The 27169-nt window shown below is 39.8% G+C and overlaps 1 protein-coding gene across 1 annotated transcript in view; it reads left to right on the forward strand.

Moving 5' to 3' along the window:
• The window catches only part of PTPRN2 (protein tyrosine phosphatase receptor type N2), a 632217-nt gene extending 607335 nt beyond the window's left edge, over positions 1-24882 (forward strand). Inside the window, exons 22-23 of the mRNA XM_039710389.1 lie at positions 15530-15603; positions 20227-24882. Of these exons, the coding sequence (XP_039566323.1) occupies positions 15530-15603; positions 20227-20298 (146 nt within the window). The 3' untranslated portion in view covers positions 20299-24882. The remainder of the gene's footprint in view (positions 1-15529; positions 15604-20226) is intronic.
• The last annotated feature ends 2287 nt before the right edge of the window (positions 24883-27169 follow it).

Below are 27169 nucleotides of genomic sequence, written 5' to 3' on the forward strand. Positions count from 1 at the left end.
GTGGTTACGGGATCTGGGTCCTGGGCTGTGTCGTGGCTGTTGCCCATGTGGGTGATGTGATTGTTTTCCTTTTTGGAGCTGCCCATTGCCACCAACACATGTAGAAGTGGTGGTGCCAGACAGGGCCTCGTGTCTGGCACAGATTTGTTTCTTACAAGGAAAAAGACTGTAGTGAACAGGACAGAGGACTGAAAATAAATCTCCATTGCCAGTTCTGGCACTATCTGTTCAATATTGAACAATGTATTTAACTTTTCTGTTTCTTAGAAGTCTCATCTGTGATATGTAATTTTATGATGTGGGAAATAATTTGTCAACTAAACATAAACTTGTTTGTTAAAATGAACAACCTATAGATTCTCTAGAGATTGGGACCATTTCCTTTTTTTTCCTTGATTGGTAAATTGTTCATGATGGGAAGTACTTGAGATACTTGGAAATAATCTTTGTTAGAACTGAACAAATTTTTAATGCTGATACTGTCTTCAGAAGGAAAGAGGGTGAGACTAAGCATGTAAACCTGACCAAATAAACAAAAAGAAATTTGCCTTTATTGATTCTTAACCTGAATTCTTAAGCTGCATTATACACACACGTGTATTTAATGAAAAAGGATTAGTTGTAAAAACATACTAATTTATAGAGAGAAACAATATTTAATTCTTTGAATTCTAATCATTCTACAGCATTTCTTTAATATCATCTAACATAGACATATTTTTATATGTAGTTTAAAAATACTCTCCATGCTTTGCAGTCATCTGCTGCTGCATCCTGAATATTCCAGTCCTCTGGGACATGGTGGTATCCGGTCCCTTTAGAAAGAAGATTTTAGCTTTTCTTTTTTTTCTCCCCAGTTCTGTTAACATGTCTCATCAAACATGGACTGAATTTTCTGCCCGCAAGCATCATGTGGAACTTGCCACTGATGCTAAAAGAAGTTGTATGTTTGCCTTCTCCTTTGCGCTGTACTGAAAATAAATTTTTCAGTGGGATGAGATTAGTTTTTCATGCTCGTTGGAAAATAGGTTTTTGCTCTGTGAAGGAATATGGAGATATTTCCAATGCTTGTTACTTGCCACGTGACAACCTAGACTTTAAAAATAGAAGCAATGGTACATTGTAGAATTAATGTGGACCTTTGTTAAGTGTTTGTTCACTCATTTCAGCTATCAGCAGTGAGAAGCCATAATGAAAACTAGATTTAAAGTATATGCAATTTATTGGCATATAGAAGTAAATGAGGAGTATTTTCTAGCTCGAGGCTTTCAGCCACTTAAGGAAGGGTTGACTTTGTTGTAAAAGCACTGAAGAATGCCATTTATTGACTCCATTGTACCATGTAATGTCAAATTCCATTTTAAGTGTGGGCTTAGCGCTGCACAATGCCAGACAAGTCATGTGAAACTGGCCAGAGAAAGGCGTCACAGGGCTTTTTGGAGATCGGTCACCCCCATTTTGTTCTTGACCTGCTCCCCTCTGCCCGTGGGGGTGTGCGACGCGAAATCCCCTGACCTGGTGCTTTGGCTGGAGTTTAAATGAAAGATCAAAGGGCAGAGCGGGCATCTCAGCCCTGCTGAGGTGGGCCTTTCCCAGGCTGTCACACTGTGCGGCCGCCAAAGGTTTTGTTCGGGCGGGAGCCGCGGCCCAGCCTGTGCGGCCGGGGCCCTCTTTGTCTGGCCTGAGAAGCTGGAGGCCCAGGTTGAGGATCCAATGTTCATCAAATGATCAAAGGCCTGAAGCCCTGGACATGAAATCTTTCTTTCCATTTCCTTTTCTTAGAGAATGAATTGCACGAGTGGCAAAGAATGCCCTTTCCAAAGCTTTTATGTGCAGTGCGAGGGCTAACTTCAGAGTCCTTCAGCGCTGAACATAAAAATGTAAGTGCACTTTCAATCTGGGCCCAGCTGCAGGGCCAGCATCGAGGAACCCTTCTTTCAAAAAGGCTTTTAAGGATTAAGGCCTTCAGTCTTTCAAAAAAAAAAAAGGCAAAAAAAACCCAACCAAAAAAAAAAACCACCATGGACTTTTAAGAATAAACTTAGAATAATTTGAGTTTCTTGTTCCATGGTCTGGTTTATTAGAAAGTAGACAATAATGCATTTTTAAATCAAAGTAAATAGAGGAGTACTTAGTTTCAGCAGTGGGAAAGTAGAAAGCAATCAATAAATACCTTGGCTCTTTAGTGGGTTCTTTAATAGGTTGGGCAAAGGAGCTCCTTTTTCATGTAATGATTTACTTCCCTGCATTCTCTTAGACAGTTAACTGTAAATGCCTTTGTCATTTACAATTTCTTCTACTGCTCATTGAATTAGTGCTAACACTTAGTCTATTAAACGCGTTATAAATTCATATCTTCTACTACCCTGCTGTTGCCAACCGTCATACTATTTTAGATGCTGAAAACCACCAGCAAGGGACCTGTTCCTAAAACCTAAAGCAGGGGAAAAGAAATCAGGTTGGGGAGGATTTTCTGTTTGACATCTGCCACATCAATGGCCCCAGCCCCTTTGAGGAAGGGAATTTTGAGGAAAGAAATTTAAAGAAGCAAAGCACCTCAGCTCAGGGAACTTGCAGGACAGTAAAAGTTGGTAACGAGGGCAGAAATGCTCCCATGGTGACTTGGGGGGTGAATTGAGCTGGTGGAAGGATGTGCAGGAGCTCACAGGGTCACTGGGACAGATTTGCTGTTGGGGGAGGTTCTTAATGAATTTCACTGTCCTCAGTGCAGTAAATGCAATGACTGCATCTGTGCACTTATTCCTAACATCCATATGAAGTAATCTGAGATACTGGAATAGGCAGAGAGCACAGAGTGTCTATCCTGTGCTATCATTCCTATGTCATGTCAGCTGGAAGTTTCAATGCAAAGTAGATCCTTTTGTTTCACTGTTCCAATAATTAATGTCGCTATTTACCATGCAGTTTATTACTATAATTTTTTTTTCTTCCTAGCTTCTTATGTTATTACCTAGAAAGTTTGGACAAGTTGATTCTTGAGGTCCCATTCCAACCTGGTGTTCTGTGATTCTGTGATGTGCAGAGACCGTGATTCTATACCCATCAAGGCAATAAGAAAAATGGGACTGTGTTGAATCTGGTCTTACAGTAACATATTTTAATACTATTTAACATGTTTCAACTACGGTACCTATTTAACTATGATAACTATTTGTACATGGGTGTTAAAGTTTTAACAGTTACCAAATCACCTCTCATTTCAGTGACAGCCATCTTAGCACAGGCTTTAGTTTTGAGTTAGAAGCTGAGAAGTTATTTAGTTCAGCCCATGTGCATTTTCATGATTTAAATAAATACAAAAAATTATAATGGATTGTTTTTGTAGATAACAATGCTTGCTGGATTTTTCATAGGGACTGTTTCTCTGAGGCTGATTTCTGCTGAGAATTTCAACGTTCCTGATGTGTTTACAAGTTTTATCCTTTGTTACTAGGGAAGATAAGATGATTTAGATTTAGTCTACTTGATATTTCATCCTCCCCTCAAACTCACAGTAATGCTGAGCTGATCAGATTCTTTTTCTTTTTGTGTGATCTAGAGAAAAGTCGAGAATTTTCTCATTTCATGTCTTTCCCACAGGCTTATTGTAGTGACTAAAAGTGTGATATATTGCAAGACATTTTTATTGAGTGTTTTTGGCACAAACACAAAAAAAAAAAAGAGAGATTATGAGTCTTCCCACTTTCATTTTTCTGAACTGTGAGTCTTGGATAGTGTAGATAATAGTTTGATTTTTAGATATTCATCCAGCCAGCAGCTGCTTAGGGTTTGCTGACCATCCATTTTCTTGTGTTTGAACTAGCTGAAACGAGATGAGTCAAAGGGAAGGCGAATATGAATTTTAAAATCCTTTTAAAGTATTGATTTCCAAATTCTAAAACCCAGCAAAAAAGATTCGATTTAGCAAAGCCAAACCAACGGTTTATTCTCTTGCATTCAAAAGCTTGGATTATAATTGATGAGCACACACACTCTGGCCAGGGCTGGCTGTGGAGGTTATCTCCCCAAGTCCTTTCCTTGCCCCTGCTACCCTATTGTCTGAGGGTCTTGTGAGTCAGCTCCTGAGCAGATGCAGTTTATACCGTGACATTTTAAGGCAAAACAAAAGATTCCTTAATTCGCCTTCTGACTCATCGTGATCAAATGATTTGGGCTAATCTGAACCCTTGCTGAGGTTTTGCTTATCTGCTGTTTGGATTTAACAATCATAATGAAGTTGTGGGGTTAGCTCGTCTCTGAAAGGATTTTATGAAAGGAAATGCTTGCCCATACTCGTGTTAAAATGGATTCAATCTGCTTATTTTTGAGTCCTTATGCAAAGTCTGAGAAAATTCTATTGTTCTGTTGTTCTGATACAAATCTGAGCTGACTATTTCTGACATGCTTTTGGTGAATGAGGAAATATTTCCTCAGCCCAGGATCAAGCTTCTCCCATGAAAACAAAATTTAATGTACTGCTTTTCTTCAGACATTGAGAGAATATATAGTGTAAATGGGATTTTTTTCCTTTTTTTTAAAGGTAATAATAGTTAGAGGGTCAAAAAGTGGGATTAGAAATAAGTGGCATTCTAAGAAAAAAATTTACAGCAGAAAAATTCAGGACTTAAAAATATACTTGTTTTCAGGATCTAAATTTGAATTAATTACATGGCTGGTCTTTGAGATTTGAGTGAGACAGATTATTATCTCTAGGAACACAGAAGAAAAAATAGAGAGCCAAAAAATTGGGGCTTATTTTGTTTACTGTTGTGCTGTCCACAAGACTGCCTCAGTTCTCAGCAGCAGTAATGCCAACCATGTACCTCTGAAATGCTGCTGTTTCAGTTTCCAAAGGAAGCTGCTCGTGTCCATGTAAACATATCGTATGTTATAAGGCTGCTTTTTCCAATGAGCTGCATTTATGTATTGTAACTTTTATGTAATGAGTTACCCTGGAAACACAATTAGGCAAATAGTGCTCGTTCTTGCAGCCTTTCCCAGCAGATCATTAATCACTGTGAGAGCTGGGCCCCCAGCTACATGCACAAGGGTATAGGGAATGTATAGGATAGTTTTTCATGGTCCAGCCTGAGGTGCTCAGCAAACTCTTACTATTTAGAAAAAGCTGTTTAAAATAGTGTTTATTTCCTTTGAAAAGCACATTTGGACATCTAATGCTTTAAAGCTTTTTTCATGTTATTGCCTGTATGGAGTCATCAATTAATAGTTCATAAAAGGAAGATAAAAATGTAGCATGTTCTACAAGCTTCTGTTCTGAAATGAATTAGTGACCATGGGGAAGGTTCTTGGTTCTTGGATGATGTTTCCCACTGTATGTTATATGGTCTGCATTTTTAGGTGGTTTCCTTTACAGAATATAAAGATTTCAAGCAAAAAGCAAACATGTTATTGGTACAATTTCTTTGGCTTTTTTTTTAATATATATAGATATAATTTATTGGTCAGGGATTACCCTAAAAGAGCCATATTTCTTTAGTTACTTGATATTCTGAGGATTTTATTGGAAACTACTTGGGAGTAGGAAAGTATGGTAGAATGCAATCCCAATTATCCAGGGTTAGGGGCAAATGAATTGTGAAGAAAGACTGATCAGGCATGGGCTATTCCTTGGGAGAGGGAGCACGAAGGGGGGTCCCCATAGAGTGCTGGAAGACCCTGAAAGAAATGTATTGATGTCAGTAAGCAGCTTGAGATAGTGACTAATTTGAAAACAAGAGGTCATTGACTGAAACTAAGGAGGAGACAAGCAGATAAGGAATTTGTGCGGCATTTTTCCCACCATGGGTAGGTTAGGATATGGAAAAGTGAAAACGCTGGGTCACAGAAGTACTGTGCTGCTGCTTTGAAAGCAGCTGGACACATGTTTGGAAAAGGAAGTTTATGTACAGAGGGTAAAACCATTTCTTTTTCGGTAGCTAATCTCATGCAGCAGAGGAGTGTTCAATTGACCAGTGGTGCTCTTCTGGCTGTAAAGGGTACAGTTTGGTAGCTAAAATGTAGTTATTCCACAGTTTCTAAAGCTGGACCAGTTTAGTCACTTTTAAGGACAAACTCTGTTTAAAGAGTTTATCCTTATTTATGAATCCATAACAGTTGCATTTTTATTCAGGTCACTCCATGTACTGTCTTGTGAGAGCTTTACCACCTACATGCAATGTAAAATGAAACTAATGTAAAATGTAGTTCTTACAATTTAATAGATTTATGTAGGCGAGCTACTTCTGTGTCTCCTGGAAAGAAAATGCATATTTTCCAAAGGGGGCTTCAAGATTTTTTTAAGGCCAAGTGAGACATGTTCTCATAAATGTCATTTTTGCAATAAGCATCTTGACTTTGTTCGTGTTTGATTCATCACGTGGAGATCGAATGCCTTTCAGGTAATGTACCAAGAGTTTCTGGAAGAGATACTAAAAGCAGCAAATTGTGTAAAACTCCATGGGAGCTGATCCTGGGGAACACCTATTTGCAGGAAGTAACAGCACATTCACAATACTTGCTCTGTATGTGCTTTGTGTATGTGTGTGTGTCTGCACATGCACACGTAAGTTGAATTTAGATGCATGCACTGGTATTTTCTACAGTGACAATAGGTGATTATGGGATATTTTACCCCATATGGAATAAAACTCATTAGCATCTATTTCTGTAGCAGTTCTTATGTAGTAATTTAGGCATATTCATTTTACTTTTAACTTCTGGGGAGGGTGGAGGAAATCTAATTGTAAAAGAGAAACAATCCCTATTGCGTATAGAATGTGATGTGACAATTCTCACACACAGTGGAAGTGAGGAAGGATTGGTCCTCAAATTAGCATCCATTTGCATTCAGTTACAATGAGTGGTTTCTGCATGTTTTTTTCTGCATTGACAAAGGATATTAACTTAAAAACTGACATGTCAGCAATTAATTTCTATCCCTGAAAGGCTGTTCAAATTAGTGTAAAACTTAGAAGCATTATTTTCCCGTATCATTTTTTAAAATATTAGATTGTACCTATGTCTTCCATCTTCAGTGTCATCTTCCTTTGGATTGTGTACAGACAAAGCCATATCACATTTGTACATTTATTGCATGCAATCTTTGAGTATTATTATGTCTTCCATCTTCAGTAACACATTATATAATGCATATATGTAATGTATACTCTGTGTGTGCATGACTGTCACAATCATTTTAATTACTTCACTTTTATTACTTTAAGCACTCCCTTCTCCACTTACATGCTTTCTTTGCCCATTGGGTACTTTTGTTGAAGTTGTTTTGCTTTGGTTTTCTTTTTAATAAAGGTAATGCAATTTTAATTTGGGTTGTTAGGTGCATAGAAGCACTTACGTATTTTGTCTGAAATTACAGACAGTTCACTGATCAGGCACAGGCTGGGTCCATCCCTAACTACACACACATGCACACAGATTTTGTTCATCTCAAAGAGTGAATAAGCTTGTAATGAAAATGCCAACCTGAATACATTAATCTTTTTTGTTATCTTTAGAAGTGTACCCCTCACTAGGATTTTGCTGATGCTTTTCTCTTTCCATGAAAAGTGTCAAATGATCCTCCTGGCCAAGAGCAGAGCTACAGCAGCAGACATCTGGATAACTACAAATGAAAATTGCTTTTATTTTTGTAGTTTCTAGCTGATGGTCAGGCCCCTTTTTTATCTTTAGTACTTACAAGCATTTTTTATTTAGTGGGCACTTAGACAATGCAAGTTGAAGGAAGAAAATACTCTTGTTTCTTTGCAGCAGAGCACTTTACAAACAGCAGTTACTCATAGGACAAATTTTTCACTTCCATGGCCTTCACTACACTGTACTGCTGGTTTATCTTTTCATTGTGGTTCCACATTACCCTTCTTTTGTCATTTCCCTCAAAATCACCAAATGTGGAAGTAAGGGAAATAGGGAAGGCTACAGACACAAAGCACAGATCTCAAACATTGTAAGCTTTAGCAGATTCTAGCATTTGTGAATCCAGAAGTGAAGAGCAGACACTCAGCTCTTTTCAGCCCAGGTTCATTCCAGCTAACTTTAGGCATATAAAACATCCAGTGTTAAGCATCTCACCTAACCTAGTTGTCTGGGTCTCCTCAGTCATCAAGGAGAACGATAGACACCTCTGGAGGATAATTCTCAGGCAAATGAATTGCCCATCAGAGCTTACCCTCTCTCTCTTAGCTGTTGAAAGAGGAGATGACTAACTCCAATTCCAACTTCAAGGATGGCTGGAGTAGATGAGATGAGGTTGGGCCTTTGAGACTAAGCTAGTTAGTAAATATTACCGGTTTGCTATTAAAACTAATGGTCAGTGAAGAAGTGGTGTTACACTCCCCCTAGTTATGACCCTTTTCTCTTTAATCAGATTGAGTTTGCCCCTCATATGGTGTGATTAAATGTTTTGCTGCAACATTAAGTACTCAATGGGGCAAACACTTGCTGGGGCAGCTACATGAGCCTTCCTTTAGAAGCTCTCAGTGGGAAGCCGGAGGCATGTAGGGCTTCAGGAGATTTGCAAATCTATAGCATATCTGTGCTATGTCCAGCTACATTAGACATTGGAAACAGCATGGCTGTGACAGTGTAATAGTCCATGAGTGCTGATTTACCCTCCTAACTCCCCAGAGAGCCCACTTCTGTCTCTATACACTATGGCAGACAGAAGTGTAGATGGGTATGTTTGTGTATTTGGCTCCTGCCGGACCTGGATCTATTTACTGTCTGTCCTTTGGTCTCCATAGTTCACTATCCCCCTTTCTTCACTATGCCCCCTTTCTGCATTCGCTGTGGCAAAGCTGAATGCAGAAAGGGGGCAGAAAACGCAGTACCAAAGAAAGCCTCTTTGTCAGTCTTCAGATGGGGAGGGAAGGAAGGCAGCGTGAAGGCGCCGCGCGCGCGTTCGCTCTGACCGTGACGCGCCACTTTTAGACGTGAGTCATGCAGCCATCACCCAAACATGACAAACACTTGTGTTCTTCCCAAACACAGGCACACTGTGATGAGACAGCTTAGTGTCCTCACTGGCACTCTATTGTTTCCCCTTATTTTCTTTCTCAAGTGTGTTTTTGCTGTCTCACGTTACCACAAGTGTATCTTCCCCAGCACTCCCGGCTGCCTGGGAACACTGAGCCGTGCAGGATCCGAGGCCAAAGGCTGTGGTCAGCAGCATCCTGCAAACACTAATTGGTTCTTTTTCAGCTTCTAGCAACAACAGCAGAAAGAAGTGTAGTAGGGACTGTTCCTTCAAGACTTTAACAAGCTAGTTTTTAATCTTAGCTAACCAGTCCTTTTGCCCTTCAAGGCCTAATTCAAAATCTATACAATATAATAAATATAAAAAGATGCATTAGGCAGGTAATATCTGGCTAGAATGAAGCTGAATACTATGAAAAAAAAGGCATTTGACAGGTCATTTCTGTGCTGTTCTTAGTACTCCATTTTTTTTCTGTTGGGATAAATGCTTATTCCCACACCAATCATCATAATTTCCTGAAGGAGAAATGGTAAAGGTGCTAATAACCCCCCTTTACAACTGTTCAGCACAACTCCTACCTCACATATTCAGTATTGTGATCTCTTTATGGTCAATGAGAACAGAAAGAGAGCTGAGAAAGGTGCAAAGGGTATTGGAAAAAAAAAAAAAAAAGAGGATCTATCTAGGTCTTCACCTCTCTAGTGTCCAACTGCCTTATAATCATTAATGGATTTGCTTTCATAACAACTCATTAGGTAGGGAAAAAAAAGGTTCATTTTATAAATGATGGTGTGAAACATAGGGTGAATTTAATGATTTAGCCCAAGTGGCTAAATCATTTAGCAGGAAGTCAGAATCTCAGTCTGGAAGAGAACTGAAATCTATCTAAACATAGCCCCTAATGACCAAACTGGCCTTTAAGAATCACAGTAACAAATTTACAGCCATTCTACAGGGTTATAATCATATATTTTTGAGGTATATCTGGAAGTTTTTCCCAACTATAAAAATCCTTTTTAATTTAATATTTATGAGCAAAATGTATTTGTGAAACATTCACAAAGAAAATTCTTCACTTTGGGCTGTTTAAAAGGAAACCCCCCACAAATAACTGCTTTGATGAAGTATTTAAACATCATTTTATTTTTATAAATACACAGGAAATTCAGAGCATCTAGAATCTAAAATATTCCTTTTAAGACAGAGCTTTAATATAAAATTCTATCAGTCTCAGAGAATCTACACTGCACTTTTCATTAGTACTGAATAAAATAGAACATTTGACTTTGCTTTCGGTGTATGTTGAAGCCTATTACATAAAAATCTCAAAGATTACCTTAATTAAACTAAAACTTCTCATGCATTTATGTAACAATGGTGATTGTTCTTAAAACTGAAAAAAAAACCAACCCAGCACATTTTCAGATGCACAAACTCTGTAGTTTGCTGAATATGAAAAAAAAACTTTTTAATTATTTGCCTTCATTTCTTCTTCCCAGCTGATACATTTAAAGATGTTAGTCCTCTTGACAAACATTGTCATATTCCTGTGCCATCACAGTGACAGCAGTACTGCTACAGTGTGGAATGGACCATCCTCCACAGAGTGTTTCTCATGTGTCTTGTGCTTAGCAAAATAGGACCCCTGCCATGTCTAGGGGAATGAGAAGAGAGGGGAGCTTTCATTATTATAGTCATAAAACTAGCATTGGGTAATTCACAGTGATTTTAAATATTGTGAGCTGCTGGTCACCTCATGGAGCCTATTGCAGCAGAATTAGGCTGGGTTGTTATTTATTGCAGGAGAAAAGGGGAATTTACCCATGTTTTTATGACATGCTGGATATTCCACTTACACAACTGTCTAAGGGCAAACACTTTAACCCCTTGAGATCTGCTAATCAGGAGCACCAGCTGCTGAGTGCCAGCATGCATCCAGCATTCGTGCCTGCAGGGAGAGAAAGGGCTGCAAAGGATATGACCCTAAACTTCAGAAACCTCTTCTCTCCTCGGGGGCAAAATATCATTCAGCTTGCATCTTCTCCTGTTTTCTTTTAGTTTATCCAGTTAATGTTCCTGATGTGGGTTGTTGTGCACTCACTGTGAATGCTTCAAGCCTTTAGGAAGATGATAGTTAATTACTGAAGTTAAAATCTGGCTTGCACTGGTGGGGAAGTGCTTTCAGAGGTATTTACTCAGCCAGCTCACTGAGCTGCTAGGGGCAGGGGAAGGCTGGCAGTATCTGGCTCATAGAGAATTACTGCAAATGTGTCTTCTGTTTAAAAAAATAGCACATTGCACAGTCATTTTTCACAATTCTGTTGGTACAATATTAGCTCAGTCTCACACTAAGTTACATTTGTAGGTTCATTTAAAACAAGCAATGAAATCCATTGTGAAAAAGCCTGTCACAAACACAACCCAAATTTATTCCCTGCAAAGTAAAATACAGTCAAAAGGTGAAAAGGCAGTTCTTTATTGTTTAAATGCTTCTTCTTTTATCCCTCTCTTTAGCTTCTGAAACCAGTGGCAGATACATATATATTGGTGGGAAGAAAATATAGAAAATAGTGTATTTTTATTTTCTTTTCCAAATGTCACTTTCTCTACAGCCTAGTATTTTTAACCCTTCCTGTAGATTATTTGTGTATGCCAATAAATTGACATCTGCATCTATTACTGGACTTCATAGTTTAGAAGCCTAAGAAAAAACACTTCCAATAACTGGATATCCTTGAAATCAGTAGATCAAGCTCTTCTGGCTTTTTCTCTAAACCACTGCATCAAATTTAGTCTGTGTGGGCTTTCCAGATAAACAATGTTTCAATGCCTTAGCAGTGTGTGGATATTTTGCAGCCACCACAGTAAAAGCATGATTTGACCCTATTGTCCTTAGATGCAGTATTCCTCTTTCCTAATGTCATGTAGCATATGCTGTAATTTTTGCCACCTGAACTGGCTCAAAAGCATAAATAAATTGTTATTGGGTACTGTAGAATGTAATGCCATATTTTCATACTCCCAGATGAAAGAGAAAGCCTCAGCATGGCAAAGAAAGTGTTGAATTTGTGTCAGATTTCAGCAAAATAATTCCAAAGAGGGTTGAAAGTTCATGCTGCCCTTAAACACTGAGCTCTTCTCACCTGTGAAGGCAGGTTGGGTTCAGACCTCCCTTTGTGCCTTGAAAATCTCTTTCTTTGTTTGTATCTGTCACCAGAAAACTTTTTACAGACTATTGCACACGCCAGTGGTAGTGAGCTGAATTTACATAATCCAACAGCAGAGCATCCTAAGCCTGAATAGAAAAAAGCCCTCATCACAAAATGAGGTTTAATAGAGGACTAGAAATATATATTTAAACACATTTGTTTTCGTCACAGTAAGGGAATAGATGCAGAACATGTGGATGCAGAGGAGGAAGAGGTTTACTTAGGTACAGAGAACAAGGCATGCTGGCTTTTTCCTATGCCATTGATTTCATCTCCTGTCCTGTGAATTTTCTTGTTCCAAGATGTTTTTCTTGTGAAACAGTGTCCTGTCTTTGCTGCACTAAGTTTCATTGATCATTCTCTCCAGGCACTTATGTATTTCCCATCACTGTAGTATCCAAGGCATTCAGAGGTGGAAAAAATGGTGCAGCAAACCAATCCCTGTCTGTTTGGATTGTCTCTAGCCCAATGGCATCTCAAGAAGACACTCGATTTGCTCTGCTTTTCCTTAACATGACCTATGGCTGAGGACATCTGAAATGCTTTTGGGTGACCTGCTGATCACAACACATGGGCTAGGGACACTAGTGAGTAAAAACTGATGTTTGAGGGACTTTACTGACAAAACACTTCAGAACAAGCTTCCTATTAAGAGCACCAGCCCACTAGGACTGTTCTTATGTTCCAGTGCACGCATATGCTTTGGTGTTTTGCTAAATCAGGATTTTTTAATCAAGTGTTGTTCATACTATTAGTCATGTCATTCCCTTAATGATGATAAAAAAGCACACATCAGTTCACTAGTAAATGCTGCAGTCTGCATCACAGAAATGGAGGAATTAACTCTTTCAAAGGTAAACACAGAAGCCTGTCTGGCCATTAAAGAGTGTAACTATGTCTTGTCATAAACACCTGGGAAGCTCAGAACTGCGGATAGCCTTGTCCGTGGATAGCAGTGTCATAAATATTTCTCATATCTTAATTTCTGAAAGGAGGATCCCTCTTCCTTTGAACCAAGATGCTACTGGACAGTTTTATTTCCTGGTAATTAAATGAGGCTATGAGTGAGACTCTAAAGGATGTGAAGCACTCACATAGCTCTGCTTCCATCCACAACTGTGGTGGAACAGGAAAATCCCATGTAATTGCACATGTGTGTGTGAGAGTAAACACTGAAGAGAGTTACTGTGTTACACCAGTGTTAGGCTTTGTGAAGAGGGTACCTTTAGTGATGCTTTCCAGATGAATTGCCACTGCAAAACCTGCAACAGATTTAGGGTATAATTATTGTCACTGTTATCAGACTTTACAGTGTATGTAAGTATTGCTTTGCTCTGTTGTAAGGAGATTTGGGAGTTTTTAATTTTAAAATAAAACCTTCTATTTTTTTTCAAAGCTCATCCCTGTAAATCCTGGGGAGGGGTGGGGAGCAAAAGGCATGCAATGCCCCAACCCATGGTAATTAGCAAAACCGTCTGTAAGATACCATTTCTAAGTTGTCTCTGTTATATTTACTGAAAGAATTCATTCAATTTCTGATACAGCTGAAGAATATATTTTCATTTATTTGAAGAACGTATTCCAAATTATTCTTGTAGAGTTGATGCTATTTTTAAATATAATTTTATATTTTTTATCAAGGAAACCTAATGAAATAATTCACAATTCATTACTTTTCTGAATTTTTTTAAAAGACGGTGCTGAGCTATAAAGTTGAGTTGGGTAAATGAGGAGGTGCATGATGTTTGCATTGATATGAGCCCAACTACAGGTAGACAAGCCCTTAAATTACAAGAGTTGTAGGAAGAGTGGTAAGTGTTGGGTCCAGTTCTGCAAATCCAGTTCTGGGAATTCAACAAGAATGTGTTCTAGACGTGTACAAGTTACATTGCAGCAGCAGTGCTCTAGGCATGGCCCACAAGTTGGCCACTGAGACCCCTGTGAATATTTGAGGATATTTAAATGCCTCCAGAAGGAAGTCACGAATTGTTAGAGGATGGCTCAGGAAATTTGTAGGACCAGGTAGCAGGAAGCAGTGCTGCTTCAGAGCACACCACTGAGTATCCCTTGAAACAGAGCAGATTCCAGAATTGTGGCAAATCCCTGCACTTGATAAACCAACCAATGAGGAAAGTGAATTTACCAAAAAAAAAAAAAAAAGAGATACCTGGGGTCAACATGTTTCCAAGCTCCTGTAGCTATGGGCCCACATCAGCCCTAGGAGAATGAACAGCCACCCAGGGCAGCAGGGCACAGTGGAGCAGGGATGGGGTGGTTACACTGGCATTAGGATGACCCTCTGCTCATCTGCTTGGTGCTTTGGTACCGTGAGATGTTCTTGCAAGATGCAGAAGGGAGCAGATACAAGAAAGCCAAATTCTGCATGCAAACTTTTCACCTCAAAGGATTTCCAGCCAGGCTTCCATTCTTGAAACTCATACAGGAAGGACCAAAATTCTGATTCCCCCTCAATCCCTTCATAAAACATCAGATTAGGCACTTAAGGAGAATGAGGAAGGTGGTCTTGAAATATCTGTCACTGGAGGAAATTGAGGGGGGAATCAGCATCTCCCTGTCCCCTTCAGTTCTCTAATCTTTGTGGATTGTAAGAAAGGGAAGAGGCTCAAGGACTTGCTTTGATCTCCATAGTTCATATGTTGAAAGGAAGCTCCTCCATGTCCATGGGGCAGGGAGGCAGTCCCAGCCAGGCTGTCTGTGCCTGGTTGACGTGCTACCCATGGCTCCAGGGCAGCCGTGTCTCACGTGCCCTGGTGCTACCCATGGCTCCAGGGCAGCCGTGTCCAGACACCCAGAGTGGAACCTAAACAAAATGCCATAGACTGGCCAGGTGAAACAGTGACCAGGTGGTCTGACAGGTCCTGAAATGGGAAGTCCCAGACAGGTTTTCTGGATGTCAGCTGCAGGTGACAAAGGTCACCTAAATCTTGTTTTTACAGCATTAATCTTCGTGTGGTTCAGGTCCTTCATTCAGTGCATACTCTTAGAAGTGACAATGGGGATGCTCAGTGGCATTGCCATGACAGACCCTCAGGTTTCACAAAATATATTCTGCTCTGGTGCAGAGACATTTTTAAGAATTTGTTTTTCTCTGGCTTCCCTTGAATTAATGTTAGTAAAAGGTGCCCCAACCTCTTATTTTTCTATATGAAGACAAAAATTGCAGCTGCCTGCCAAGTCTGCTGAGAGATGGATGTAATAATTTTCAATTGGACTGTTAGCCCAAAGGGAACCCGATAGCAAGAGATTGACAGATGCAGCATGGATTATCTTGTGCTCTGAACTCAGCCCAATTTGTGGTTTGTTGCAGGTGCTAAAGAGATTGATATTGCTGCTACCCTGGAGCACTTGAGGGACCAGAGACCAGGCATGGTCCAGACAAAGGTACTGTCAATAAATCCACTGGGATTTTAAATACATTAAAGGTCTTTCACAGTAGTTGTTTTCATGACAGAAGAGAAAGGGTATGACCTAATTTAACGCAGGTCGCTTGCTGATTACTCTGTTTGGCTCCCTACCAACTGAGGTTTATTTATGCTGGAGATTTATCTAGGTTACTTTCTTTGGTGTTTACTGTTCTTTCTTGTAACATCTCCAGCATCTATCTTGATTACCATATATGAAGGGCAGTCAAGACAACAATCTATAGCCTGCTAAAGAAAATGTGCATTTGAAAGAATGTTCTTGCTTTCATCCTGAACTATGGATTATTTTCTTAGAGTATCTGTGCTTAACTGTGCCTGTAATATTTTTTAAGCTTTTGCTCATTAAAGAGAATGTAACTGCTGCATTTGATATTTTTTTTCTGAAAAAAAGAACTCAGAAGTTTTGAATTAAAGGAAATAAAGTTTTGCAGGGAATCAAGTAATTTTTAGTATCTTTGAATGGAGGAGCTTGCATCAGCCTTTATGGATGTAACATGGTAACTATATTTTTACACATTGGTGAGATGAATGCCTTAGTCTCAAATTCCTGTCAGTTGTAATAGTTTTGACATTTTTCCACAATGTAAAACTTTTAAACATAGTAGCTGATGGTGCAATTCTAGTCCCTTAAATTAGAAATGAAACTTTCTGTTATTAACAATTCCAGTGATGTATGGAATGATATTGTGGGATATGTGCTGCAAGTTACGAGCTGCAAATATGACAATAAAAAAACTCTTTCTTGGTATGAAGGTGAAATAAATCTGTTTATGGCCTTATAAAATGTCAAATGATAGTTATAGTCCCAAACTGAGTAACAAGAGCAATGGGACAGCACTGTGTCTTGGCCAGGCTGGAACTGATAGGGAATTCTGCAGTGTTTAGGGAGTTGAAATTGCTAAGGGGCAAAGGTGAAATAAATGTGTTGAAGAAATCATTGATTCATAATTTTTCCTGAATCTCTTCCCAGTTATGTTATTTCCCACTAATACTAGGGGAAAATACTGCTGAAGAACAGCTTGGGGAATGTTAATTATTATTATTACCAATTAAGTAAGTGCATGAAACATAAAGATGAGCCAGTCAAAACTAACTAATCTTTATCTGCAAGGAAGACATAAAATTGCACAAGTCTTTCTTCTGCTTTGATTATTCCAACTGGAACAAAAGGCAAATAGCACACAGTATCCAATGTCATATATATTTACTCTGAGGTAAGATGCAAATCCTGGACTACTCTGCAAATGCATTCAAAATATGTAGCAGCTCTGTGGCAACAAGAGAGCTCAGATTCCAGTTTCCTTTTCAGGGCAGAGAAATTATGGCTTGTTGCCTTCAACAGAAGAAAAAACATTGCTCCAGAACCAAAGAATGAGGTTATGTGAACAACTTCTCCTACTTAGCTCAGCAATAGTTACCTGAGTGCCATGAAAATCTCCTTCAAGACATGTTTTTTTCCCTCCAAATATTTGTCTGGAAGAGCTCCAGAAAACAAATGTATCCTGTGTTTTCATCCAGGATGAAAAATTTTCTCAGGATATTGCTTATCTCTCCTCTTGCTCCTTCTTCCATCATTGTCATTTTCTCAAAACCACCCAAATCACTTATTCAAGCTAATGTCTTGCAAATTATAAATATCTGGTTACATGCTAGCAATGCATGATCCCCAGAGAATTTTTCTGATGGATTTAAACAAACCCCTGTGCTTTCCCAACTGAATACAAATGAGGAATATTAGACTCTTGGAGTAATTTAAAACGATGGATTAAAAGTCAGGTTAGAAATGCCAATTACAGAATATCCCTAGGCAAAATAAACACCAACTTCCTTCAGCAATGTTATTTTGTTTCCAGCAGGCAGCGCTCCACCTTTCCAATAGGCATGGGACAGATTTGTTTGCAGCATTTTGTCTTCTGGAAAGGATCTTTAATTCAGAAGCACTGTATATAATAAATTGTAATGAAATTATCATAACGACATTCTGCATTTCTGAGAAGCATAATAGAGGGTTTGTGGGTTTGTTGGATTTTTTTTTTTTTGCAGGGGAATTGTAAAACAGAATTGATATGTCACATATGAGAGGAAAAAATAATGAAGGAGGAAGTGTATTCTCTGTGATGGGAAAAAGATATATTTCTTTTCTTTTCCTGGCTCCTATATCCTCTCACAATCTATAATAGTAGATAGATTCCTTTCTGTGTTATATATGCTACATGAACTCACTTTGTTTTCCTGGGAATTTTTCTCTGTAGACTTAATGAAACATAGCCATAGTTATTTTTATTAAGTAGATTCTTGTCACCTCTGCATTATAGGTGAACTGACACCACAGAATGTCTGTCCAGCTCTGTTTTCCAGGCAAAGCTAGATGTTAAAATTCATCTCCAGGCAGTCTTGTATATGCAAATAGAATATGTGAATGGCAGTGTAGCTGTACAAAACAACAAACTGACCTCCTTTAAAAATTACTGACATTAATTTGCTCTAACTGCAACTGTCCTCATGGAAAAGTGTGGAAGGTGTGGGAAGGCTTTTCCTGGGAGGGTGGTGATGCACATCAGTGGAAGCTGCACTCCCTGCCTTTCACCTGGGTGTGTTATGCAGAAGGATGGAGGGGGAAGAGCTCAGCTGGCCATGCCTGACTGGCCATGTCCCCACACATCTCGTGTCTGCTCTCCTGTCCCTTTACTGCAGTCATTTCTGAGCTCTGGCTGTGCAGATTACGCTCTGTGAATTGTTTTGTCCCAGTCATTAAGGTCTCACTGCCTGTTGCTCAGTCCCAGGGTGAGGCAGACACTCTTCCTCAGGCTTTTTGAGCTGCTACAAGCACCCAGTTTGGTTCTGCCCCAAAATGGCCCATATTTGCCCTCTCTGACCCTGCTGCTCTTCAGCTCCTCACACACTCATTGTGCTCCACTTAAAATACAACTGATGCTCCTGGATGGCCCCCAGCATTCCCAGTGTTTCCTTTCATTGCAGACAGTGCAGGGAGCCTTAGGCAGTCATGCACACCACTTTCAGTGCCTACTGAGGATGAGTCCTACTCTTTAGGGTGAATTGATGTCTGATTAAAAGCTGTTGGCTGCAGTCCAGCAAGTGTACATGGATGCCACTTTGACAGCACCAAGCAGACAGCAAAATTCTTGAATGGCAGTGTCGCTGAGAAATTATTCTGAGTTTTATTCTGCTTTTTCTGCTCTGGCACTGCGCCCATCATTGCTTCTCTGAAGCATCTCCACATGGGAGCTGACTGCAGTTGGGTAAAACAAGGCAGAGAAGACTGGCACTGGATTGCAGGAATTAAGAGTCAGCTGCCTTTCTGAGCTATGAGGTGTACATCTGTGGTTTGTTCTTTCACCCTTCCTGTACATTTCTGCAGTAAAATGAAACACTGTGGAAAATTAATGTTGTTGGTTCAGTGATCACTTTTGGGGGTGGCTGTGTTCTGTAACCATCCCACACAGCCCCTGGCAGCACCAACTGAGATGCCAGAGGTACAGACCTCCAACTTCCTAATGGGAGACACAGGCAGTATCCCAGCAGTGATCTTGGGATGCTTTGCAGGGTGCATCTCAAACCTGCATCCTCAGACTTGATTCCTCAGCAGCTCTTCACCCCAGCTGGCTTAAACCTCTGGAGCACTTCCAGAAAAATCCAGGAATTTCTCCACAGTCCTTATCTGGTGTCTTTGATTTGCCTATATTTTGAGACAATTTTCCACTGGAAACTCTCAAACTCCAAATCACGCAGTCAGTTATTTCAGTAAGCTAAATTACTGAGAAAAAAATTACTTGTTTGGAAAATATAACACATGTTAACCTTGAGGATTTAAAACTGCTTTGTCCTTCTGCAGGACTACACAGTTCAGGAGTGTGTTAGGGTTGCACACAGAAGAAGTAGCCATTCATGGCTGTGTCCTTCACACCTCTGCCAACCCAGCAGAGAAGCTGGTAAATCATTTTCGTGTTGAGGTTACAGTAAATTAATAGCAGAGAAAAGTCTTCCCAAATATTTCTTATATAGGAGTGGTCTTAACAAAACTGAGTCATTTGTGAGTGTGCAAAGGACATTAAAAAGAGAGGTTTAAAAAGATCAATGACAGGTAAGCCAAAACCCAGGTATTGTTCTATATAATAGATATCAGGGGAAGAGATATTTATTTTAGATTCTTTCAACTAGAAACAGTCCTGAAACAAGCCAAAGTCTCTGCTTTACAGCCTCTCACTTACTTCATATTTCAATAATGTATTGAGTTCCCATCTCTGTGGCAGAAGGAAATGGCTGGTGATCAGCTACTCCCAAACCCTTCTGACCATGCAATGGCAATACATCATCCTGTCCCAATAGCTTGGGTTCCGCTACTAACATTTTTCTCCATTTAAATGACTCCGGCTTCGAGATGCTGTCAAACATGTTATATGACATCAATAATCCCAGAACATTTTGTTCCTTTCCATTGCAGTGTACAGTTCATCCTGCATATTCATATTTTTAACAATGTCTTGAGGACGTTCAGCTGCACCAGGCTTTGTGGAAAGTGTTTTGTTTTATTATTCAGGGTGTGCGTTTGTTCTCTCCGCAGGAGCAGTTTGAGTTTGCTTTGACAGCGGTGGCAGAGGAAGTGAATGCAATACTCAAGGCCCTTCCCCAGTGAGCAGCTCAGTCTCCTGAAGGTTCCTGCAGAATCCATCCCTCATTTTCCTCATCCTCAGTCCCTGTGAATATTCTTGGAAATCGTGACCTGACCTTAACTGTGTATCTTCTGTTGTAACCACATAGTGATAGGGTCCTTACAAACTGCTTTAGCTGGTAAAAGTTCAACAGTTAAAATGTGTATTCTGGTTTTTTTGGGGTTTTAAACAAATTTTTAAAAGTACATCAAAGCCTCGGATTAAGTGACAGAACAATCCATCTAATTCCTCCTACATCCTTGAAGCCCTGAAGGTCACACTTTGAAAGCACACATTCATGTTCTTAATAGCAAATATACAATATTGTGGGTAATTAGTGCAGTCAATATAGTCTCAGAAAACAGTGTTCTGTTATATTTGTAATTTCTCAAAGACTGAATAAGAGTGTGAGGGCCTGAAGAGGATGGTGATTGTTCCCATACAGTGCCAAGCTGGAGCATTAAACAGTGCTGTGGGTGTGAGCAAACACAGGTCCAGGCTCTGGCAAGAAGAGCTTGCACCTTCTCATGCCAGGCTTTGGCAAGCAAATGTTTTCTTAACTGTTGTTTACTTTTCAGCTTTGTGCCATGACAGGAAGAAAATCTGAACTATGAGTAAAAGAGGCTTGCATGGTTGTTGCAACTGGGGAGAAAAACATGTTGGTCACATTAATGGGAAGCCAGGGGATAATGAGCACAACTCTGACCATGTACCTGGCACTGACAGCAGAGAAAAGGAGAGCATAGGCTCCCCTTAGGTGATGAGGTGATGGGAAAGGTCCTGTCAGCAGTCAGGTAATTGTCTGGAGCAGTTATGGAAAGAGATTGTTGGTTTTATGGGATTACTGAGGAAGAAAATGGGATTCTCCCCTTTATATCTTTGCATTTCCCTCTGTAAAGCTCCGCTGTGCCATCCCTTTTAGCCAGGAAAGTGTATTGCTGTAAAAGCCTGGCTGAAGAAGAAATCTCCAATCTGCATTTTATGACTCTCATCGAGTTTGTCTGATCCAGGCATTTGTTGCAGCTCTCTGCAGAGGCTTTGCTTACTCCTTGTTCTGCAGGACACCTATTTGAACTGAGCATGAAGGGGTAAAGCAGCACAAAAATTGAATTTCAGAGATTCATGTGTTCTCAAAAGCCTAATGCCTACTGTTGCAAAGTAATGCTAAAATATGTCTGTAAATGGTTTGGATATGCAATCTTGCTTCTGTGATTTCACAGGTTTAGTTGTGGCACTCTTCTAAAGGAATTTGCATTATTGATAGAAAGTACTCTGATATGTTTGAATGAAGGGCCTGAGAGTAAAATTATTGAAGGTATCTAAGTGATCTAGGCTGTTAATTTCATTTTCAAAAGTGAATACTTGGATGCTTTTTCATCTGCTGTCCTACATCTCCGTGACTTAAGAATCTGGGGTGCTTTTTTTCCCAAAATCTTATGAGTATTGTGTGCTTGAAACCATATTAGGCTAATTGTTTAACTTCAACACTGGAAAATATATCATTGAATTTAATTTGGGAAGGGGAGCTTTCATAAACTTCTAATCAGTGAAATGTTAAAAATAACAATATCACACAGTTTTGCTGGCACAGAGGTGATGAGCATCAATCAAAATCAACATGCTGCAATTTTGTGTTGTAGGTGTAGGTATTGGTGATTTCTTCTTTTTAGCAATTAGAGATCCTTAAAAAAAAAGAAAAAAAAAGAAAAAACAGAAGGCTTGTTACTTTTTGCCATACATTTTTGTATGCTTTACTTGATATATGCTGTTGCTTAATTTGTGCATCCCATTACTAGAGCAGTGCAGAGCAGTTACTGCAGATGCCATCATCCTCTTAAGTACACATACTGTACATTAAGCCACATGTTTATTTTATGGCCTAAGCATTTTAGAGCTTTCCTAGCAATAACTAAAAAAACTAATGGAGTATAAATGAGAAAATTACCTTTTTCATTTGATAATTTAGGTTTACCGGGATTCTTTTATTACGTTAGCTAACACAAAATTTCAGATCAGGGCAGATGAGATCAGTTTGAGCTGTATCAGCAAGTGTTTGAAGTAGATTTACTGTGAGGCACGTACTGCAGCTTTCTGAAAATGCAGGTGTATGCAAACAAACTGTCCAAAGAATCAAAACTGGGGCATCCTAAGCCAAGCCCTCTGATTACTGGGTAGAATTATTTTCCAGTGTTAGATGCTGTGCCATCACCCACTGCCAATGGGCTAATGGGGTTTTACCACAGATTTCTGCCCTGGGATTCATTAGTGTTTGCCTCCTGACTGTCCCTGTGCATACCACAAACATGACTGACGAGCCTTTCGTTGCACTTCAGGAATATTTTTTAATTGTTCTTTTGCAAATATTTGCATTTCATAATAGCAATTTCAGGGTGATCCCTATTAATTCACAAGCAGCTGAGTGTGGGACTTCATGCTTCAGAGTTTATTTAGCGTAGATTAGAGGGCATTAATCTTCCCCAAGGCTAATGGGGCAGGAATGTATTGTTTTACTCATCCTTGTGGAGCAGTTTACACAACAGAAAGATGCAGTCTTACTCAGAGGGTTACAGTATCTCCCACTGACCGTCATCGACAATCCTGTTATTTCAGCCATGTTTTGTACAGTTCTTCCACAAAGAGGTGCAAGGCTTATTCTGTTGACTGTAATCAACCACACAGAATATTTCATCTGTGCATAGCACACTGTTCACACCTCTCAATAAATGCCCTGCTTCTGGGGGTGATAATCTGCTGCAGGATCAATTAGTGAAACACAGGTTTCAGTAGCACCAGGGCAATCTAGAGGGATCTGACTATCCATTCCCCAGCAAGATGCCAAAGCCATGGATGAAGCCACAGAGATGGGTTTGCCATGCAGGGCAGATATTTATTTTCACTGCAGTTAACTTAATCCTTGTGATCTGGTGAAGGATGTTATTGAGGCCAACCCCCAGTCACTTGCACTAGACGTGGGATGCACCCATGGTCACTGTCAGGTTGAGCTGAGCTTCTGCCTGAAGACCAGCATCACCTGAGAGCTCAAAGTCAAATGAGACCCACCATCCTTCTCTGTTCAATTTTCTGCTGATCTTTAGTAAACTCATTGCCATTGAAGCTGGGGCTGGTGCCTGACTTGGCCACAAACAGCGTGTGTTTAATATTGGACACACTGACATTCTTGACAAATGGAGTGTACAGGTTCTGTTTGTGTGCTTGAACCTTTAAATGACATTTTAGGGGGCGACCTGCATGAGGGCAATTTAACCCCTCTTCTCCTTGCTGGACAGAGGCAGAAATCCCTGTTTTCCCACAGGCAGCACACAGAGCTGCTGTCCCTGAGCAGACCAGACCCCTGCTGATGCAGTCAGAGTGTCCAGATAGGAGGGACAGAAAGGTGGCTGTCACCAGAACCAAAATTTCGCAGGAGTAAAAACACTTCAAAGTTGCTGTCTCCAGCCTTAGCCCTTGCCATGACGTGGGCTAGGACTTAGAGCAATGGAGAGACAGGACAGCACCATTCCCCAAATCCCAGATCCTTGAGGTTCAGCCTGAGGCACCAGGCTGAACAACAGTGTGAGGTTTGCTGTTGGCTTCAGGTGTTCATTGCTGTTGGCCACTGTTGTAGGACCTGCTGCAGCCCAGGTAACTCCCACCCCAGTGGAAGTCCTTGGCCAGGAGTAAATTTCAGCAGAAAATCATAAATCCAGATCTCAATCCAGTAGCAAAACAAGCCAGATTATTTTTATAGAAGCTACTAAATGTTTAACACATTTCAAAATATTTTTAGAATCTACACCCATGACTAAACCTTGTCCCTGTCTCCAGCATGCATGCAGAACCAATCCCCATCCATTCCCAGGGGAATGACAGCTATAGTACCTGTAAGGAGTTCATGCTTTATTAGTCAAGTGGAACATTAATAAAACCTGGCCCACTTCATAATTTCCAGAATAGTCATTAATTAAAAAAACCTGTTTATTGGAACAGAAAACAAGTATTTGATTAGCTTTGTTACAGAACAATAGCTCTCCTCATTTTTATTCTGCATATTTTATTCTTTCTTTAGAAAATTCTCTTAAGAAGCATTTGAGATAATTCGCTTTTTAAAACTGTACAGTTTCTATGGTTTTGCTTTTTAAATGAGAGTACACTTTGTAGATTTGATTATTATATTTTTCTGTTAATATTACATTGGGCATTACAAAAGCATTCCCCACCACAGTGAAAAGAAAGTGATCCTGTTGGTTTATCATAAAAGAAAAAAATAATTAAAACAAAATTGCAGAGCTGTGGCATACTCAATCCAATTAGAGCATGACTCTTTACTACTTTTCATTTACCACATGAGAAAAAAAATAGTTACACCAGCAAGATTTCATTTGAAGCTGTTCATGCATGCTGTTTGTACTGTATTTGATGGCATAATATTGTTTTGTTTACAACCTTTTCTTTCTCGTCATTCTATTATATTCTTTATATGTATATAGTTAAAAAAAAAGATTATACAAAGTATTTTGTTCTACCTCTGTAAAGATCATATTTGTGAATAAAGTCACGTTGTCTGTGGAGTATGGTATTGTGAATACAGCATTAAAAGCTGGTGCTTTGCTTTTATTTGGGGGTGGGAGCGGTGCTGATGTCTCCTGCTGGAGTGGGGGGGGTCTGGCTATCCAAGGTGGGAACAGGAGGCTGACAGGGAGGGCCACAAATGCCCTGATGATGGCTTGGATCTGCACATTTCATCTCCTCTGAAAAGAGATTGTAGCCAGCTCTGGCTCAAGTGTGTGGCCCTTAATACTGCACCTTACAGGATTTTGATTGAGACAGATTCCTGTGTTCAGGCCAAAAATGAAGCACAAGAATCACAAAGTTACAGGGACCCTCCTTGTACTGCCAGGAAGTGGAGAAAGATCACCTAGAGCCTGAGCCACAGAGTGTACAAGTTAACAAACAGATGAAATGGAACCTGCTTTCAGGAAAATTAAAGGCAGGAAAATGTTTTTGGGAAGGCTGGTGGATCAGACCATTGCAAAATGGCCAAGGAGTTACAGTTTTAAAATAGCAGAAGTTCATAGGAGTATTTGAACAGGTAATGGAAACTTCTCACTGTTATATTAAATAAGGCTAAGAGGAATAAAGTATAAGGTTACCACACAAACACAGCATTCAATAAAGGGTCTTTTTCCTGGGGTATAGGAAGTCATTTTCCTGTAAGCACTGTCCATTATATGAAGGTTTTGGATCTTCCCATTAAATACTTACTTTTAGCTGTCAGAACAGCCTTTGGGTTTAGACAGCCCTGGCATGGCAGTTTCCATGGTCCTGTGTTATGTGTTGAAATTTCATTTGTGTTTTGAAGAAGATTTAAAATATGTTTTCCACTTACCTGAAAATCACTAGAAAAATGTAAACAGAAACCTAAAGTGGTCCTGGTCCAGCTCGCTTCCTTCCCATCAGAATATCACATTTTACATTCTTTAACCTTGTTTATGTAGTTGCATGTTTTAATATCTGTGCCTTTCTCAGTGTAAGAAGGTGACTTTCATCTTGGAAGCAAAATATATGCACCATTACAGCTATTTTCCTGTTGGTGTAATTTAGGAGGTCTTTCATCTCCAAGACAGATTTCTGAAAACTCTGGTAACATCAGATGGAGGACAAAAAGAGAAACATGTTTAACTGTATAAATACTGGAGCATTGTGAATCTTCTAGGTGAAAGCAAAGCCACCAGTTGTGCATCATTCATTCAGTGCTGCTCTGGCCTCACACTGCACAGGTGCACACAGCTGTAAAAAGAAGTGTTGATGGGACTGGTATTTCTGGTTTTGGATGCTGAGCAAAGAGCTGCACAGCCACAGGGAGGGGTGGCAGGCAGGCTGGGTTATTTGTGCTTGAAACAACTGAGTCCTTGGGCAAATTCTTCTTAGGTCAAAAATTAATTTCTCTCCTTGAGAGTGCACCAGTTAACCCCCCACATGCAGGTAAATCAGCAACACAGGTAAAAGTCTCAGTGATTGAATAACCAGTCTGGGAATTCAGACTTTGTAAGGTTTGGGCTGTTTGGCTGATGCACGGCACTGCCCCAGATTTTTTCCTGCATTAGCTTTGGTCACACTTCTCAAAGATACAGGAATGTGTTGCTCCCATCATTTCCAGCATATAGTACAGGTGGGATTCATCTTAACCAACTTCTGAGCAGCTTTTCATGGACTTCCACAAACCACCCACTCATCCTAAGCTTCCTCTGTGGTCAGTAAAGGAAAACAGAGCATTTTTAGAGTGGGAATTACTTGGTTTGGCTTGGCTTCCACTTCACTATGAGGTGATTCATCCTATTCACCCCATACCCTGAAACAGGGAACATCAAAATTTTACTATGTGCTAAGTACAAAAGCGTTTCCTTTCTATGTTGTAAGTCTGTTCCCTCAAAACTGCATTGGATCAATTGTGAGAAGAAGTGATTTCTGGTTTTATAGACCTTGAATTTATAGATATCCTTATCCTATTCCTCCTTAGTTTCTCCTGTTCCATATGGATGACTCATGTCCATTCTTACAGAAGCTGTCCTGTGCCTTTGATCACCTTTGCTACCCTTCACCTCAACTTATCCAATTCTGTTTGTACTACACTCTGAGGCACACAGGGGCCAGGCTGTGCTCCAGTGTCACAGTGATGATTTTAGATATTTTCTCTTCTTTGGAATGTCTAACATTTTGTTGCCCTTCTCCACTGCTGATGATTGAGGTTCTGCTTACAGAACTCATTCACAGCAATATCAAATGCTTTTCTTCAGGTCATCTTTATATCTTTTTTGTTAAGACGTATTTCATTATATGAATTACTTGAGCTCCAGT

Source organism: Passer montanus, unplaced genomic scaffold (assembly GCF_014805655.1).
Source record: "Passer montanus isolate IOZ18808 unplaced genomic scaffold, ASM1480565v1 scaffold10, whole genome shotgun sequence".
Classification (NCBI taxonomy): Eukaryota; Metazoa; Chordata; class Aves; order Passeriformes; family Passeridae; genus Passer; species Passer montanus.